At 36.2% G+C, this 15,250-nt stretch overlaps 1 protein-coding gene across 2 annotated transcripts in view; it reads right to left on the bottom strand.

The window, feature by feature from the left end:
- Positions 1 to 1,825: 1,825 nt before the first annotated feature.
- The window catches only part of LOC125240779 (ankyrin repeat domain-containing protein SOWAHC), a 107,489-nt gene continuing 94,064 nt past the window's right edge, over positions 1,826 to 15,250 (bottom strand). For both annotated transcript variants that reach the window (XM_048148850.1, XM_048148852.1), the window contains 5 exons: positions 12,125 to 12,197; positions 8,516 to 8,608; positions 5,891 to 6,084; positions 5,261 to 5,380; positions 1,826 to 4,499 (listed from right to left, as the gene is read on the bottom strand). In XM_048148850.1, the coding sequence (XP_048004807.1) occupies positions 4,395 to 4,499; positions 5,261 to 5,380; positions 5,891 to 6,084; positions 8,516 to 8,608; positions 12,125 to 12,197 (585 nt within the window). In that variant the 3' untranslated portion in view covers positions 1,826 to 4,394. The remainder of the gene's footprint in view (positions 4,500 to 5,260; positions 5,381 to 5,890; positions 6,085 to 8,515; positions 8,609 to 12,124; positions 12,198 to 15,250) is intronic.

Raw genomic sequence — 15,250 nt, 5'->3', positions numbered from 1 at the left:
TTTTGAGGAGTTGTTAAAATTATATAAGTATTTTAAGTAATTATGTAAAAAATACTTACATACCGTTGGTCGGAAAAATGAAAGAGACTTATTTTTCCTCTTACGCCCACTTTGTCAACTGTTTATGCAACATCTAACCATTTTGTTAGTCAATAATGTAACGCTCCCCAAAACCTCCTTATACCATATTTAATTTAAATGCCGTTTTCGAGATCCCTGAAATATACAAATCCATACTTAATATTATAAATGGGAAAGTGTGTGTGTCTGTTTGTTTGTCCGTCTTTCACGGCAAGAACGACGAATTGAAGTGATTTTTTAAGTGGAGATAGTTGAAGGATGGAGAGTTACATAGACTATATTTTGTCTTTTTCCAACCTTCCACGTCCCTAAAATGGGGAATGGAAGTTTGTATGGCGCATTCCGTAATTTTCTAATTTAACGCGAGCGGAGCCGCGGGAAAACGTTAGTGCCTCTATTATATTATAAAAGAAGAAACTGACTGACCGACATATCAACACACAGCCGAAACCGCTGATGCAAATTTGGCACGTATGTTCCTTACTTATATGGTGCAGAGGAGCACTAAGAAAGGATTTTTCAAAAATCACATCCAAAGGAGGTGAAATGGGGATCCAAAGTTCAAAGTTTGAATAAGATTACTTTTAGTACGTGGGCGAAGCCGCGGGAAAAAGCTAGTATTTATATACATACATACATTACATACACACATGTGCTTTGCGTACCTCGTTTGGGAATACAGGCGTGAGTTTATGCATGTATGTGTGGTGGTTATACACATACTTCAATACCTGTGCAGCAAAGAAACAGTGAAACTGTTCTGATCAGAACCTGGAAAATAAACAAATTGAAACATTGTATGCTCTAGGTCAGGTTCCTTGAAAAGGGCAGTTTTATATATTGTCCATTCCGGAGCCTGTAGCACCCTCGTCGAAGTTGAACCAGTATTTTTATTTATTGCCTAAATCCTTTAAAAGTAGAACAATACGCAGCGGAGCGAGGCACGCTGAACGACGACACTTTACTCTCCGGCCTCCGACGAAGTCACATTTTTTGTATAAATTACCTACGTGTATTTTTGTAAATAAATTAAAATCGACTTTCACTTCAAGAAACTCTTACTTCTGATCCATGATGGACTAACTGCCGCTACCTTACATACATATATACATGAATTGCTCATTTAAATTATATGAGATGCCTGAAAACAAAATATGCATATACTAGAGCGGTGGCTTTGCCCAAGAAGACGGCTAAATACCACCAGTGGCAGAGGGGACTGGGCGTGGGGTGACTAGTTTTAATATGGTTTTACTTAGCGTGAACGCATTTAGGAAATCTTAAACACTTTTACCTAATAATGTTTTGCAACGTTTCACATTCATAAATAACTTATACTTATCATTGAAAGCGTCAATTCACTCCGTCAATAACGTCTAATGTGATGTCACGTCCGGGTCACCCGAGCAGCATATGCGCCCCTAGCGGTGAGATTTGTAACTTCAGTTTATCACTGACAGCTGGTCATTTTTGCGACTGTTCTACTTCGACAGTTAGACTTCCTTTAATTTAACATTCCATACTAGTGCTGTGGCAGAGTCTGTCATTTCGATTCAAATGACATTTCAGTAAGTTGACAGAAATCGTATATTTGTTTAAGCGCCTCCTTGTACATAGGGCCTAATCGATTCAACCAATTCGAAATTATTATTTTTTTGCTTTTTGCAGAAGTTTCAATTTCAATTTGTGAAGAAAAGAACACATTCATTATTATCCATATAATTGAAAATAAAACACAGCTATGTTCCATACATTTAAATTTATATTCATTTTTGCAGTAATAAAGCGTCACATTGGAATGTCAGGGTAGTTACAAATAAAAATAATACTAACGATTTGATCGCTGCAAAGTTACTTACATCCTACTTAAAATAATTTCATTTGCAATTAGATAAATGCTGACTTAGAAATTCCATCATACAAAAGGTGTATTAAATTCATGTAATTATACAAAAATATTTAATTCATAATTTCTATAACTCGAGAAACCGAATCAAGACTGTTCCGGTCGAATACCAACCATACTCAAGCAAATGATTTTTTTACATTTCTGGAGCATTCATTCAATCAATGGAGACATTGGAGACTACTCGTGTTATATTAACAATTAATTTGTTTTTCTAAAGTTCATATATTTCATTAAAACCCTATATCGAATGATTAGGTACATTATACATTTTTCGTACTAAATTATACCGTATATTCAAGTGGTAGAAGGCACTTTGATGAATAATGAGGACGTTTTGTGCACTTTTAAATAAAAATAGTAATATCACGTAATATAATCCCTAAGATACCTGTATACCTATACCTTTTTCCTATGTCTACCTATACTTTATGACATTGCCATCAATCAACAGAACTTTTCATTGGCAGGTCACTCACTGAAATTGGGATAGGTCTCACCTCACTTTGTAATTCAGTTAACTCATAATAGCCCATTGAAGAGACCAAAAATGTTTCGGCTACAATGGGTTAATCACAAAATACATACATCTAAATTGAAAGGTTTCAGACACATGAACTTAAATGTATAAAAATCGAAATAAGATGCCATATAGGTATTAAAGAAAAAAAAAATATAAATAATGAAAGTGGGTTAGTACAGTTACCGACAAAAATAAGTGATGATTGCTGTACCTTGTCGCTTTTATACATTTTTAACAACTTCGTATGACAATTCAAACAAAAAGTTAATGTGACAAGGTACAGAAATAATCACTTACCTACTTAGCGTGACTGTACATTAAATTTATCAGCCAAATTGATATGTGTTTAAATTGTTCTGATTTGGTAACCTTTTTTCTTATCCACAGGTATAATTATAATATAACTATGATTTACATGTCTACCTATTTTGTTATTAGTTATTATTAGTTGTATACATCAATATTGCCTACAATAAGATAATTCTAATAAAGCAAGTATAATAAAGACACTAAATGTGATGTATAAGTAAGCAATTGGAACCAATCTGCGAATCTAGAGATAAAATCCATAAAGCCACGATTTGGTGAAGAGGAGATAATTCAATCACATAATCATCACACTGGCACCCCTTATAAAATTTCATATTTCATATACTTGATTTTTCATTTTGTTAGAAAGTGTATATTTTATATGCAGTGGTCTGTTTCGTAAAATTGTAGCCTAGGACCAACTTCAGCTTTTCACTAGCGTGAAGTAACATTCTGGAATATGGAATAATAGTAGTGAAACGGCGTACAGGTAGTGCGAAAAGGGTTTCCTACGTATTTTTCCGGAAACGTTCGTATTTGTCATGAAAAAAGGTATCTAGCGGAAAGAGCGTGCGACTTGCGTTCCGGTGGTCGCGGGTACGAACCCGGCTTGTACCAATGAGTTTTTCTGGACTTATGGGCGAAATATCATTTGATATTGCCAGTCGCTTTTCGGTGAAGGAAAACATCGTGAGGAAACCGGACTAATTCCAATAAGGCCTAGTTACCCTTCGGGTTGGAAGGTCAGATTACAGTCGCTTTCGTAAAACTAGTGCCTACGCAAAATCTTGGGATTAGTTGTCAATGCGGACGCCAGGCTGCCGGGATAACGGGGATAACGCAAGGAGGCTGATGATGATGTTCGTATTATTTATCATGCTAGTTCAGTCAATGTCAGTACATCTTGTACGTTTCAGCAACAAACAATGCGAAGGCAAATCTTTTCGCTCTACATCTGTATTTCGTACGTTGCGTCTATTCTTTAGCTTCAAAGTACTCTTATTTTCGTATACCACCAACATATGTGAGTGTGCACGGGAAAACGTCCCACTTTGTCGATTGCTATAAAGCCACTTTGTCAGTTTATTCATATGAAGATACAAGTAAATCTTGCCTTAATGGTAACCGACAAAGTGGGACGTTTTACTAAACACACTCACATATAATGTAATTTAAATCATATGCATATGAACAAGGAACACATAAAAAATTGCAATAAACATCATATAAATATCAGTGCACCATGTTTTCCACCGCTCACAAGACCGCAGCATAAGAGGACTTTCTTGCTTTCAATGAACGTCATAGCATCGTATACCATCCCAGGTTTATTTATGCCGACACGCTATATATATACAGTTGGAGAAGCACTGACTAAGGGCCAGTTGCATCAACCAAATTTGACAGACACATCATTGTCACGCAGCAGACGTCTATAGAACTTCCCACACAATAAAATGTAACGAATACTTTAATGGCGACAGACGGTTTGATGCAACCGGCCCTAAGACTGATCACCACGTGTGCCTGTCAATCCCACCGTTCACGAGACCGCGGCTTCAATCATGGCATGGGCTATGTGCAATTGGAGGCGCGCTGCTGGCGCCAGGCGGAGTGGAAGCCGGCCGCCGAATCTGAGTCCGAGTCGCCAGTCTCGCTGCTGCCGATGCGCGCTCGAGGCTGAAATGTAACGAGTGCGGTTAAATCGTGAGGTTTCACAACAATATATAGCGTGTCTGAGCTAAGTTCAGTCTAGTCCCTCCCCTGTAAATAAAAGAGAGACCAAGCGATTTACAGTTCATCGTACTGATGTGCCGACGGAAAGTTTCCAAAATTCTGAAATTTTCACATAGGAAAACTTTCCATACTTTGTATGGACAATTGTATAATAGGTGGAAACTTTCCATTTCATATATTTTTAAATTCCCTATAGTTTTCGTGAAAGTTCCGTGAATTTTTCAGGAAATTTAAGATTTTTTTGGAAAGTTTCCGCAACTGACACATCACTAGTTCATCGCTCAGCGACGTATTATAAAACATCATGGCGTCTCTTTTATTTACACAGGAGTGACTATTTCTTGTTCGTTTCTCTATCGTCGATAGCTCATCAGTGATACATCGGGGTTTTGGGAGCGGGAATGATTTACACTAGCCCAAAAATGGTGAAAACGATAAGTTAAACAATATATATAAGATAAACATTACTTTAACATTTTTAGGTACATTTGGAGCCAGTTACATAGTTAAATATATATTTCAGTAATTCAAATGACTATAAACAGAGTTACAAATACACGAATTCATTCCCGCTCCCAAAACCCCGATGTATGCAGTCATCACTTGGTAGGACCAGAGCCTTAGGTTTTTTTTCAGGTGACTGACGTGCTGCCTTATCAAGTTATCACATGCGCTATTTTTTTTAGGCCAGTGCAAAAGTGTACCTGGTCAGGGGTCGTGGGCGTGCTCCGACTGTGCGAGCCCAGGCCTCGACGGCCCGTGGCACCGCGCCGCCTCACCTTCCCGCTGTTCGTATTAGGAGGAGGCATCAGCTTGTCATCCTTCTGAAATTATATAATTATAATGTGTAAAACAGGAGAATTATTCTAGGAATTGAGAAATCATTAGACTTATATTGACCGGGATATAGACCGTGATTACATGCATGCAGTTACTTGCATCATCATCACGGAAAACTGAAGACAGCGGGTGGATGTTAAAGTTGCGTAGACAGCGCGCGATCTATCCACCTTCGTCTATATTCCGGTCAATATAAGTCTAATGAAAATAACCGTGAATCAATCAAATATCTTAATTGTGAAATCGTTGTATATTAAAAAACAATCAGCCAAACCCTTTTTCGACACTTTCGATCCTGGTACTGTTCACACACTACGAGGATCGCAAAAAATGTCTTTGTGAAGACCTGTGTGACCTGAAGCGATAATTTTAAACACTAGTCACAACAAGAAGCAAGTGTTTCTACAGTTCACATAGTTCCAGTCCATCTTATGAATTAAATCAGAAACATCGCATAGGTTCCCGTTAATAAGCACAGGTCTTAGGAAGCAAACCTGCAGATTATCCGCCGAGCCCCAGCTCTTGTGCGTGGCGTCGTCCGAGTTGCGGTCCAGCGGGCGGTCCCGGGCCGACTTGGGCATGTAGGCGGACGAGCGCGTCGCGCCCACGCCGAGGAAGTTGCTGAACGCCTCCGTCGTCTTCTTCACGCGGACGTTCAACGACCCGATCCGGAGGAAACCCTCTTTCTCTGAAGGAGTAAATTGGCATAAAGGTAAAAAATAATCTGTTTTCGATATAAATAAAAATCGAGCACCGATTAAGGACATTTTGATTAAGCATGTCTAAGAACAAGCCAGGTTCACACCGAGCGAGTAGCGTCGCGAGACAATTTTTTTAGCGGAGCAACGCCTGATATAGACAAGTGTAGGCCGAGGCAGATCTAGAAAAACGAGCAGGCTGCCTCAGTCAGGAGGTACATTGTAGATAATTTTTTGTTTCTAACGTTGTCATTCCCATATCCTTATTAACATGTTAATTCTTATGTGTCTGTGTCCGAGCGTCTAGATACTTGTAATGATTACAGTAGGTAATAATTTGAATGTACAAAGCTGTAGCAAAGAGGATCATGTATTATAGAGAGTTACTGCCATCTCTCGACACAGGCTTTGTAGAAAATGAGAGCACGCTGCCTCAGTCAGGAGGTACATTGTAGATAATTTTTTGATGGTAAAGCAATTCCACCACAGTTTCTAACGTTGTCATTCCCATATCCTTATTAACATGTTAATTCTTATGTGTCTGTGTCCGAGCGTCTAGATACTTGTAATGATTACAGTAGGTAATAATTTACGGAGTTATATTATGTGTTTGGCTGTAGCCATAAGTGTGATCATGTAAGTGGGTTTCCATATCTTATTAATTGACGCTACCAAATATTGTATCAATTGTTAAATCCCCGTACCTTAAAAATGTACATTAATATTGTGTATGTAATCTAAACATACAAGTGTTCTACACTAATTTGACAGATGTATGTTAATAACATCACTATTTACAAGGACATACTAAAAGTTATTAAAGGCTGTAGAACAAATCAGTAAAAGCAAACACAAAGTTACCTTTTTACTTATACATAATGTGGCCACAAACATAGTAAAGTGCATAGTGACAAAAAATAAGTTTGGTTACACCAGAAAAGAAAATTGACATTAATTAACACCGCACACATGTGTTGACAAAATGTGCTGTACAGAGATTACAAAAAGTACCCTCCGCCATACCTGTTACCCTATATACAAGTATAAATACAAAAACAAAACATCAACACCATTTATACAAAAAAAACGATTAGCTACCATCCTATTAATATTTACTTTTCCTATCACTATAGGCATGGGAGCACTAGGGGATTTTGTTTTCTATTTATTACCATGTTTGCGATAAATTCAAAACCTCCTAAACGAATTAACATACGGTTTACGGCTTTTGCTGTACAGTCAAGTGTAAAAATACGTATCGATTTTATCCGCTCAAAAATATGTACCGAGACCTTATTCCGCCGACATAAAGTGCTATGGGACATATTTTTGATAAGTTGTACGCACCCATATTTTTACACTTGACTGTACCGAATTTTATGCGGTACCTACCTAATCCCCATGCAGCGGGTTAGTTATTATCTACAATATTTTTTTTAATTCTTAAAATTCTTAAAAATGTATTTAATTAGTGCATGGGACACCTCACGATCAAAAATTAATCTGTAGCTTCTTAGGAGGTTAATATCACATATTTTAAAATGTAAGTAGTTGTACCTAATGGCATACCTAGAAACACTAAGTACAGTCAAGTGCAAAAATACGTATCGATTTTATCCGCTCAAAAATATGTACCGAGACCTTATTCCGCCGACATAAAGTGCTATGGGACATATTTTTGATAAGTTGTACGCACCCATATTTTTACACTTGACTGTACATCAGTTCGCTCATCATATTGGCATGATCTAAGTTTTATTTTTGTGTTAGGTACATAAATGAAAAGTAAAAAAATTGATTTATAGAGTGATTTAACCCCCAAATTAACGGACAAGTAAGTGCACAAACCTGTAATATGTAATAACAAGAGACAGTCGAAATAAAAGATTTTACCACAAACACAGCAGAGTATTAGAGGTAGGTGTAAGAGACAATCAAGGTGAAATTATAATCCATCAGTATTTTTCATTTCTTACTTGGCATCGTATGAACTGTCGGAGGGGTGCTGATTCTTAAAACCGGTGGAGAGGTGACAGTCCGTTTCAAATCGAACGTATTGGACTCTGTAAAGTTTGCACCGTAAATTCCACAATTACCTACAACTAGTCTGACGTTAAAAGTTTCGTTATCTTTTAGAGATCAATAAAAAATATTCTGTCATAAAAATACTCTTTTTTTAATCCCTTTATCACTATTAAGTGCCGGACGAAGGCAACAGCCCAAGAAGAAATATATACAAGTAGGTAGGTAGTAAGCATTAATGCCATTTTTGTGGCGCGTATCAAACAAAGGTGTGTTTTTACCAATAGAATCTCTTCATTTAAACGCACCTACAGTGAAACGCGTTCAGTTCGAAATATCTATACCTAACTTTATCTATAAAAATAAATCAAAATTATACGGGTAGTAGTAATCACATACTTCTGTAGGAGCCCGGAGACAAGGAGGTGTCAATATTGACTAGATATTGTCTTGGCTTCCTGCCAGACCAATCTCTAGCGTTCGGATCCGCATCTGGAAAGAGAAACGAACTACCTAAGTTATGAAACATTTTTTTTTTTGATAAAGAGATTGTTTATTGATCAGGTGACATACTGTCATTTACTACTTACACTTTATATACTAAAAATCATACAGTTTGGTGGTACAGTGCGTGAGTGAGCTTTCAAAAGGGGCCTTCGGATTTCAATGCCTTTGCCTTTAGAAGGATAATACGAGAATAAGAAAAACTTGTGTCCATTTTACGACTATGCCTGATTTCACTCGAAAACTCAAGGCCCTTTTAAAACCTCACGGGCTTGAATGATATATGGCCTGTACTATCTTACTCCTTATAAAACTAAGTCCCGCGCCGCACCTGTGTGTATGTGTGTTGTATACACGTAACACGATAAACTCAAAAACTACATGAACGGATTTCCATGCGATTTTCACCTATAAAAATAATGAGTCTTCGAGGAAAGTTTAAGCATTTAATGTGTTCAACTTTTGTATGAATTTTCTTGCGTAGTAAGTATAAAACGGAATGAACTAGGTAACTAGTTATACTAATGTATTAATTTACAGTAAACAATAATTGTGAGTGTGCACGGGAAAACGTCCCACTTTGTCGATTGCTATAAAGCCGCTTTGTCAGTTTATTCATATGAAGATACAAGTAAATCTTGCCTTAATGGTAACCGACAAAGTGGGACGTTTTACTAAACACACTCACAATAATAAAGACTGCCCATAGATATATGACTATTGTGACGAGGGCGCTGTTAGTCTGATGTATTGACAGTTGAGTACTGTATGAAAATAATTAGAGATGCACCGAATAGTTGTTTGGCCGGATACCGGATACCGAATATTCGGCCTAACCATCGGCCGAATATTCGGTATCCGGCCGCCGAATATTCGGCCAGCAGAATTTTACCTATAATACCTACAATTTAAGCAGGGAGCGGGCGCGTCGTGCAGGTTTTACCTTGTTTCGTAGTGAAATCGCGCGGAGTCCGTTTTTGTTTAAATGTTTATTTTTTTTTATAATAAAGGGCTATGATTATAAGTATTATAACCGTAACTGTTTTTTTTTACATTTAATTTGTTTACTCCAAAATCATTCAATCAAAAATAGCACATCCGGTATCCGGCCGGATAGTACGTCACTATCCGGTATCCGGCCAAATATTAAAATAAGGGCCGAATAGTAACCGAATATTCGATGCATCTCTGAAAATAATAGTTCTATCGAAACTCCGCACAGTGTGGGATCAGACCTCATTTTTGACCATGGTCTTTTTATTGTAAAAACCGGTAGCCTAGGCCAAAACAATGCTACGACTAAAACTCCCGAATGTCAAATATGACTAGTTTACGAGAAATAATTTTTTGAAATTTAGGGCAAATGTACCCGAAAATTGACTAAAACTCAAAATATCCTGAGAACGGTATCGATTATCAAAAAAGACTTTTAAGAGAACTTATAGAACTACCAATATACTATCGTATGGAATAATCAGCACGGTCCTAGCATCATTCATATCGGTATTAGAACCAAATTAGTCATTTTCTATTTTGATTTTTTTTCTCGAAAGTTCCTGTATATTAGCATTTCTTTTATTTTTTTACTGAAAGGTGATTAGCTTCCCTATATGCAATAATTTTTGCATTAAGCAATTCCATAGGATCTAGAAATTATGGTGTGTTTAAACGTCCCATATAAAATCCCCATAGAGTAATTAAGCACACCATAATTTCTAGATCCTATGGAATTGCTTAATGAAAAAATTATAGCATATAGGGAAGCTAATCATCTTTCAGTAAAAAAATAAAAGAAATGCTAATATACAGGAACTTTCGAGAAAAAAAATCAAAATCGAAAATGACTAATTTGGTTCTAATACCGATATGAATGATGGTCTAGGACCGTGCTGATTATTCCATACGATAGTATATTGGTAGTTCTATAAGTTCTCTTAAAAGTGTTTTTTGATAATCGATACCGTTCTCAGGATATTTTGAGTTTTAGTCAATTTTCGGGTACATTTGCCCTAAATTTCAAAAAATTATTTCTCGTAAACTAGTCATATTTGACATTCGGGAGTTTTAGTCGTAGCATTGTTTTGGTCTAGGCTACCGGTTTTTACAATAAAAAGACCATGGTCAAAAATGAGGTCTGATCCCACACTGTGCTCCGCAACATGACACGTAGTTATAGTATATAGCCAGGCTTTAATTGTGTAACACGGCTCTATCCTGGGGTCAACATCCATGATACACTGGCTTATGTTACACTACGCCATCTGGTTTAAAGCATCGGAACTTGTACTTCGGGAAGGATTTGAAACAAAAGGAGGTTACAATACGCCAACGCCATCTAGTTTCAAACAACGGAAACTCGATCCGACGACGCACACCCACAAACCACGAAGCAGAATTATTTGATGAAATTCGAGCCTTCGCTTACAGATGACGTTAGTGATGAGAATTATTTTTCACCACACCAACTGGTAAAGGCTCTTTTGATACTTTAAAGACGAATGACATGAATTAACACATGGCATTTTATCCACAAGATGAAAAGTAATTTTATACAAATTTTAACTTGATCCCCAAAGCTGGCTGGTAGAATTGAGGTAAATCAAAAATGTAAAAAGAAATGATGAATTTGATTAGTTTTTTACAGTTACTAATTTTTCTCGTATTGGTGTGCATGGTGAAAAGTTTTGTGTTTAACTCCCTTCTGTAGTGTTTTAATTTATGGTGCTCCCACTGGCTGTTGTATAACATTTATAATTATAACAGCCAGTATGGGTGCACCAATTGTATTACGCATTGTCATGTACTAATTTTTGTTGACTTGTAAATACGTCAATTTGTTGTAAATTTCAAGAAATCGAAATGATGATTTACACGTTTCAAATTTCCTTTTTTTCTACAATAGTGTGTGAAAAATTAAACGGGTAGTTACGTAAATTTAACGATACGAGTATCGTCATGTACTGATCAAAAATAAGATAAGAATGATTTTAAACCTAATCGAACAGAGTTTTCACAGGTAGCAAATTGGCACGTCGCTCCCATATCTAAACTGCGACAGCACTTTGAGTATAAAGACTATACGGATATGTCCTTGCATGCACAACCAATTCACTCTATTACACATCTTTTACATTACAAATCAAATCGCAAAAAAATGCGTTTACTGCTAGAGAAAATTGTCAATGGCTTTTGTTGTTTCATCATCGGCGACCTAAATTAAATAATACCAACTACAAATCCATACTAATATTATAAATGGGAAAGTATGTGTGTCTGTTTGTTTGTCCGTCTTTCACGGCAGAACGGAGCGTCGAATTGACATGATTTTTAGGTTGAGATAGTTGAAGGGATGGAGAGTGATATAGGCTACTTTTTATCTCTATCTAACCGCCCACTTTTCTAAAAATGGGGGGGTGGAAGTTTGTATGGAGCGTTCCGCAATTTCTGAATCTAACGCGAGCGAAGCCGCGGGAAAAAGCTAGTAATGAAAATAAAAGCACTTACCGTAAGCTTCGACGAGTAGTCTGAAGAGATTTTCATGACGAAACTGCATGGCGATGTGCAGAGGAGTGTATCCCTGTCAAGTTACACACGAGTGAAAATTAATCAAAGTATTGTCTACATCGAGGACGATATACAGGGTGGCCCATTCAAATCGGTCAGTATGGGAAAGTCTGAAACTATAAGACATACGAAGATTTGTTCTTAGGAACCATGTCACCGATTTTGATAAAAAGAAAAACTGCATTCATACAATTAAAAAAAAAGTGTACCCAGCTGGGGAATCGAACCCGGTTGTTTTGAAAAAATAAACTTACACTATTTCTATTCAGATATCGTTTGTGTAGGTCTTAAGCAGTAAATATCTCTAAGAAACATAATGTCTAAAATGAATAAAATGCATTTTTTTCACATACTTTAATTTATCATAGTAGGTGTTCAAAGTGACCACCGTCTTTTTCAATACAATATTCAACACGTCTAGGTAACGATCTTACTATTGCATTTTGTATCTTCATGTGGTGAATCTGCGTTAAAGTTGACTCTATGGCTACTTTTAGGTCTTCAACGGTGTTATAGCTATTTTTGTACACTGTTGTAAAGATGAAGTGAACTTGCTGAATATTGTAACGGTGGTCACTTTGAACACCTACTATGATAAATTAAAGTATGTGAAAAAAATGCATTTTATTCATTTTAGACATTATGTTTCTTAGAGATATTTACTGCTTAAGACCTACACAAACGATATCTGAATAGAAATAGTGTAAGTTTATTTTTTCAAAACAACCGGGTTCGATTCCCCAGCTGGGTACACTTTTTTTTTTAATTGTATGAATGCAGTTTTTCTTTTTATCAAAATCGGTGACATGGTTCCTAAGAACAAATCTTCGTATGTCTTACAGTTTCAGACTTTCCCATACTGACCGATTTGAATGGGCCACCCTGTATACCGGGATTGACAAAGCCCATACAAAAAAGTGTACCCATGAAATGTATGGGCCTTTTAGAAACAAAACTAGATGGCGCAGTTTCGAAGCCAGTGGCAAAAATCATACTTTCCCCGAATATTTTTGCGTGCTTTCATTTTTTATAAGTACAAATGACATATTTCTTTATTTTAATATCACAATATCATGTTAATTACACATTTTGAAAAAAAGAAATTTCAGAATTCTGTAGGCATCATTAGTGTATTTATGATAGTATTTAATAGGTGGCGCTAAAAAATGAGGTGCCTACGATTCTGAGTATGAATGTCAAAATTAAGCTAGTAGCAACTGACAAATTATTTAAAAATAAATTAAAAGACATGTTAATTAATAAATGTTATTATTCAATTGAACAGTTTCTAAATGATGATGAGCTATAATAGTAAAATAATGCAACAATAATAATAATTTAATGTTACAATTTATAAATATGATTGCACGAATTTTAATTAATTCAATTTCAAAACGTATGCACGGAATGTTATGTACCTACCTAATATTTATACCGAAATCTAAATCTTTTATTATTGCAATGATTACATCTTATTTTTATTTTTAATATTCATGAATTCTGTTAGATATTAAGTTAGATATAATAATAAGTATTGTGTGCCCTAACAGGGTGTCATGAATTGCCGACTTATACCTGTAACACCTTATTATGTAAATATGTTCATGGCTATGCAATAAATGAAATATGAAATATGAAATATGAAATCCTATATTAAATCATCCTTGGTCTACATAGTGCAAAGTTTTATATGTAACTGTTAGGTAATCCTTTCTATCGTAAAAAATTGCAGTGATTCAGCGTTTCATTTATACAGTATGTGGATATATCAAGTAAAAGCTACGAAATAGTCACCTAAGCATAAGGAAGACCTACCAGGTACTTAAACGTTTCTGTTCATGTGGCAAAGTTTTCGAAAATGGCCCACGCAACGAATAGGTTAATGCGTATAAAGTTACGAGTAACTTTCGTTCCTTTTACTTGAGGATGTCGCGTATATTTATAATTTACTGTTCCAAATTAATTAATAATCTCATATTATTATTTAAGCTAATAAACACAAATTACTTAAATTACATTTAGTAAATTAAACACATTTTCACGAAATAATTTCATCGTATTAAAAATTTCGTTTGCGACAAGCTGCCTACGTACCCCTTGCAGAATTAAATGGAGACCATCTGCCTCCTTCGTATTACCTTTATATTGGAGTCGATATTAAACTTAGATCTAGCCGAACTCACTATATATATATCAGCGACAGGTGTAAGGGGAATTCAATAGTGTAAGAATATTTTAACATAAAGAGATAGAAGTTATTTGAACAGCCAGGAAGAGTTACAAAAATAATTCGATGCCCTTTTTTGTCAGTACATGAGCACAAAAATATGTAGGTATATCAATTTAGATTAACAATAAAATAAGTAACAATCATTTTCAAATCTGACCAAGCTTTTATTGCAGACTGTACTTTTTCCCCACCGATAACTAAGTTCCAAACCTATCGACGCGCGACGCGGGATCGGCTCTATAGCCAGCCAAAACTCGCTCGCTTACGCGTCGCTGTCGCTGAACGAATGCGTATGGTGCATGTTCATTCTAACGAGCGATTTTTGGTCGGCGAAAGCCGATTCTGCGTCGATAGGTTTGGGGAGACTAAATAAGATCTATTAATACTGATAGAGATGATTTTGAAAACCCCAACAGAGTTGCTAAGGCCAGCTCCTTTCTCCGTCATCAGATCAGGTCTATGTCATCATCCTTTTTATAACCTTATAGAATAGGAACGGAATCGATTGGCATCAAAAATACACCATGTGAAAAAAAATGTTTCATACAAATTTTATGGGAAAAGTTTTTCGCGTTTTGTGTCTTCTCTAGCCGGTTTTTTTTTTGCTTCCATAGAAGCTATTGATCCTGGATAGGCATGGGATCGATTGGCGTCAAAAATAAAGTTTGTCAGAAATGCCCTTTTCTCACACTCTGCATGTTTTCCAAAAAAATAGTTATTTGTTATACAAGGGGGCAAAGTTGTATTTTAACGCCGAGTGTGGAATTGAAAAACGAGCAAGTGAAAGGATTCTATAGTTGAACCACGAGCGAAGCGAGTGGTTCGAGAATAGAATC

This window comes from Leguminivora glycinivorella, chromosome Z (assembly GCF_023078275.1).
Source record: "Leguminivora glycinivorella isolate SPB_JAAS2020 chromosome Z, LegGlyc_1.1, whole genome shotgun sequence".
In the NCBI taxonomy this organism is placed as follows: Eukaryota; Metazoa; Arthropoda; class Insecta; order Lepidoptera; family Tortricidae; genus Leguminivora; species Leguminivora glycinivorella.
Note: the sequence above shows the minus strand (reverse complement) of the source record. Positions and strands in the feature narration are given on the sequence as shown.